The 4,687-nt window shown below is 28.6% G+C and overlaps 1 protein-coding gene across 1 annotated transcript in view; it reads right to left on the reverse strand.

The window, feature by feature from the left end:
• The window catches only part of LOC106684217 (ATP-binding cassette sub-family F member 1), a 16,778-nt gene that overhangs the window by 7,476 nt on the left and 4,615 nt on the right, over positions 1–4,687 (reverse strand). Inside the window, exons 6-7 of the mRNA XM_014426164.3 lie at positions 2,473–2,705; positions 2,047–2,284 (exon numbers count right to left, since the gene is read on the reverse strand). Of these exons, the coding sequence (XP_014281650.1) occupies positions 2,047–2,284; positions 2,473–2,705 (471 nt within the window). The remainder of the gene's footprint in view (positions 1–2,046; positions 2,285–2,472; positions 2,706–4,687) is intronic.

The following is a 4,687-nucleotide window of genomic DNA, read 5'->3' on the forward strand; positions in this document are numbered from 1 at the left end:
AAATAAAGTGTTGAGACGGATTTGGATATAAAATTGATTTATTTAATAAAAAGTAATTAAAGTTACTAATTTTCTCATTGAAGCAACATAAAGAGTAAGAAAGTCAATAATACAGTAATTAATTTTCTCAATGAAAAAACAAACAGTAATCAAGTACTTCATAAAGTAATCAAAGTCATTAATAAAATAATTAATTTTCTGAATGAAGCAACATAAACAGTAAGTGAATTATTAATATAGTATTGATTAGTTTAAGTAATCTTAGGAAGTTATTAGTTGGCAATGAACAGTAAATCAGAATAGTAATCAAATATTTATCAATAGTCGAACTAGGAGGTATGGTTCACTGAAGGTTTTAGGAAAAATATAAATTATACATGCATAACTTAAGTACCCTAGTGAGTACTTAAATTTTATATTTATAATGTAAATATCGGTACACTAATTATAAATCCTCTCAACAAAATATTTTTTATACTGTAGCTATGAGATTTTGGATATATTTGGATTTATCACTTACATAAATTAAAAACAAAAATTCACTTTTTCACAAGAAACCAATTTTCCTAAATATTTTTTTGTCTAAAACCAAATATATTAATATATCAGGTCAGTCGAAAAATTTGTACTCATTAATATCATACATGGGATTATCTATGACTCACTACTAGACCAATAAGATTTCTAACATGTCGAAACTTGTTGTCACTTGACTAATGTATTAGCGAGTGAGTCTGTCACCAATTTTTGTAAACATCAGACATATATTAGTACCCATAGAAAATGAATATCGATAATCAATACAAAGGTTGCTGTGTTATTTTTTAAAATTTTGTGAGACGAATTTCCCAGATTAATTATGAATGGTTAGAACTAAATAAAACCATTAATACAGATGTTTACATTGAACAACTTTGTCGTTTAAGCTTAGAATTGATTAAAAAACACCCGTGATTGGTGAATATCCAGAAAGTGTTGTTTCATCATGATAACACTAAACCACATATGGCTTAAACAATGCTGCAAAATTTAGTGAATTGATTTGGGATTTGCTGCTTACTGCTTACTCCTCAGATCTTGCCTTAAATGATTTTCACTCATTTTGTGCCTTAAAAAATATTTTACTAGGGAAAGTCAAATTTTAAACACCATGTATAAGATGAACTTTCTATTTTGTTTTATATCAAAAGTTGAGTCTTTCTACATTAATTGAATTAAAAATCTACCTATAATATAGCGAGAAATTGAAGATAGTAGAGGAAAATATATAACAGATTAAAACAATAAATTGCGTTTTATTTACAATATTAAAAATTTCCCAAAAAATGTCTACGGTATAGTTTTTCTTTGTAAGCAGGCTTATGTGTAGTAGAAACCGAAAAATCATATTTAAACGATAATGTAGATTTAGTATCACTGCTGGCGATTTTCCAGTGTAGAGCAAAATTGTTCAATTTAAGTGTAAAATTTGATATAGATAGTATGCTAAACTGGTATGTAACTCCGAAGAAAACAAAGATACCTTACACTTCTTGGGAACCTGTCCTAAGGATAGTGAGATTAGAATAAAATATTTTGGGGGTAGCAGACATACTCTAGAGAACAATTACTTGCTTTATTAAAAGGCGCTAATTGAAGAACTCTTAGCAACAATGTACGATGGGCAACACCAGTAAGAGTCCAGCTCGTTAACACGTAAGAGATTAATGAATGCCATACCACAGTTGTTACAAGTTTGATATGATTGTTTTGTTTCTTTAAATATAATTACCGTATTGCTGTTTTAAATTATTCACTTGTTAAAAGCATTGTTTTTAAAGCATATACTTTTTTTTTTTTAAGTACTGCTATTTATGTGTATTAGCTAAAATTGCACCCAGGCTTCGATAGACAGATATTTTTTCATTGTCTAGGTGTTTTTAATTGTTTCAATAGATTCATTTTTTATAAATAAACACATTTCATTCATTTAAAAATATCCCAAAAATGCGCACAAATTTTTGGACTGACCTGATGATATAGAAAATAATAAATTTCAGAACTTACTGCTTGCTTCTTAGACTGCCCGTGAGACTTCAATTCCTTAAGTCGTTTTTCTTGTTTCTCGTACTCCTTGATCATTTCTTTTCTCTTCTGGACGTACATTTTCTTGAACATGGAATAGTTTCCTTTATAATAATATAATTTAAGCGTATCCAGGTGAATTATTTCATTGCAAACATTATCCAAGAAACTTTGATCGTGAGAAACAATAAGAAGGGTCTTCTTCCATCCTTGCAAATAGCTGCGAACATGTTCAATTTTTTTAATGTTTTACAACAAACTATTCAACAAAAATTTTTCTTTCTCTTTATCTTTCATAAGAAGCTTTAATAAGTTTCTTTAACAGTTTTGTTAATAATAAGCGCTTTGAAAATACATTTTTTTTTTTAAATTCTTTCCAGAAATGGGAATGAATAGGAATTAGCTTACTTATCAAGCCAGATGACAGCGTTTAGATCCAAGTGGTTTGTAGGTTCATCAAGAAGCAAAAGTGTAGGTTCAACGAATAAAGCCCTGGCGAGAGAAACCCTCATCCTCCAGCCACCAGAGAAGTTTTTAGTAGCACGATCCTGCATAGACTTTGAAAATCCAAGACCAGCAAGTATCCTTCTCGCTCGCGGCTCGGCTGAATCAGCACCAATAATTTTCAGTTCTTCATAGACCTAGAAAATAATTTTTCAAATATTAAAAACTTCCTGTTATCCCTTTTAAAGTTATTATTTAACACCTTTAAAATGTTCTTACTCAACCTCTGATTTTACTAAATTCTGGTACTTAATAGATGAAACAATTTTTCTACTACAAAAGAAAAAGAACAAACTGCTTAGTATTATACGAGTAAAAAGGATTAAATGCCTGCTAACTGGGCAATGGTCGGCAACCAACTATCTGACTAAGAAAACCAGTGCGGGAGTACCCTAAGCCATATAGACCTATCAAATTTAAAAGGTTGAATATGTTGCATTTATAGATCCATTCTTTGTGCGAAACTTTTATTATAACAAGAAAAAATTACTTGAATAAGAAAACCGATCCTGAAATTTTCTTGGAAAAGTTTTTGAACTTTTTAGTTATTTTTCAAGCAAACAAAATATTTTGGCTTCTTTCAAGATTTGAAGTACTGCTATTATAATATGTAATCAATTGTAAAAAAAAAATATATTGTAATATGCTCTTTTTTAGTAAATAGTATATTTTGGTGTGTAAAGGGTTTTTAATATGTTTTATTTTATGTATCATTTTAAGATTGTTAATTTGTTTTGTTTATCCAAAAAGCGGGCTAACCAAGTTTCATTGTTTATAATAGCTTCGTGATACAAAACAAAAACCAGGATGGCGGTACGTTGAATCAAGGCCACATTGAGCAGATTCAAATATCATAAAAACTATTTTGGCTTGTCCCCTCATAATTGAAAATATAGAAGATTAAAGGAAAAATAGAAATCAAGAAATGGTGCTAATGAATAATATTCAGAAAGTAAATCATTTGGAAGAGTCCCTAACTGTTGTGCGACAATCGATGTTTACATGTAAACTCAAGGCAGGTTTTGTTTTTGGAGGGAACAGTTGTTGTCTGGACAGAGAAGAGAAAGGATGTCTCAAAGGATCTCAGAGGTCCTCATCAATTTCTGTCAAGAAGGAAGCCATTTTGGACGCTAGGACAGAACAATAAGAAAAAAGAAGACACCAAGGAATCAACGGAAGAAGATCGTGAACTTGGTTAGTTTTGTTATAACTAAATTAGAATACATTTATAAAATAGATTTAAATTTAATTAATTGAGATTATTGTAAATGCCTGTTTCTGATTGTCTAGCAACAACACGCCCTGAGATTAAGAGTCTTTTTATATAATAAAATTATATTATCTATTTGATAGTAATGTTCTTAATTTGAACCCAAAGTATCTTTTATATTTGAAAAAAATATAAAAAGAATAAAGATTCTTTTATATATATATATCAGGCCGTAGATAGAGAATTTATCTATCTCTATTCAAGTTTTATTTATACACAATTTAAGTTTAAATTTAGATTATCACACTTTTTTTTCTATTCTGTCAATTAAATTTTAAGCTTACATTTTTAGTTCATATACATATTTTTCTCATTTACCAGAGATTTTAGTTTTGTGACTGAATTTTTATGTTAATACTAAAATTTAACAAAATTCAACATTTTATTTTTAATTTCTATTACATATGAGCCGATCAGTGCACACATCGACTAACTCCATAAAACAAAAAGTTGAGAAACGCGATGATGTAATGTATATTGTTTTTTAAAATTCCTCTGATAATATGAATTCAAATATATAATGTAGAATGCATAATTGCAGATATAGCTTTCATCTAACGGTATATAAAATTAATAAGAAAGAATAGCCAACAAACAATCGTCAGTAATGTTACAGTTTTTATGTGACTGGTGGAGTTAATCAATTTGGCAACTGAAAAAAGTAATAAAGTTAAATTTAGTCTTTACATTTTAAAATTTTTTATTACAGAAAAAGTTAGTTATTATACATTTTTATCACAGATTTTCCATAAAAATGAATGTTGGCAGTTCTGTTATAATATAATTTTTGTAATTAATTCATAGCAGCTTTATGTTAGCGGCATTATTCTTTGGGATGATTCAGCAATA

Source organism: Halyomorpha halys, unplaced genomic scaffold (genome assembly GCF_000696795.3).
Source record: "Halyomorpha halys isolate HHAL.00 unplaced genomic scaffold, Hhal_1.1 Scaffold557.1, whole genome shotgun sequence".
NCBI classification, from domain to species: domain Eukaryota; kingdom Metazoa; phylum Arthropoda; class Insecta; order Hemiptera; family Pentatomidae; genus Halyomorpha; species Halyomorpha halys.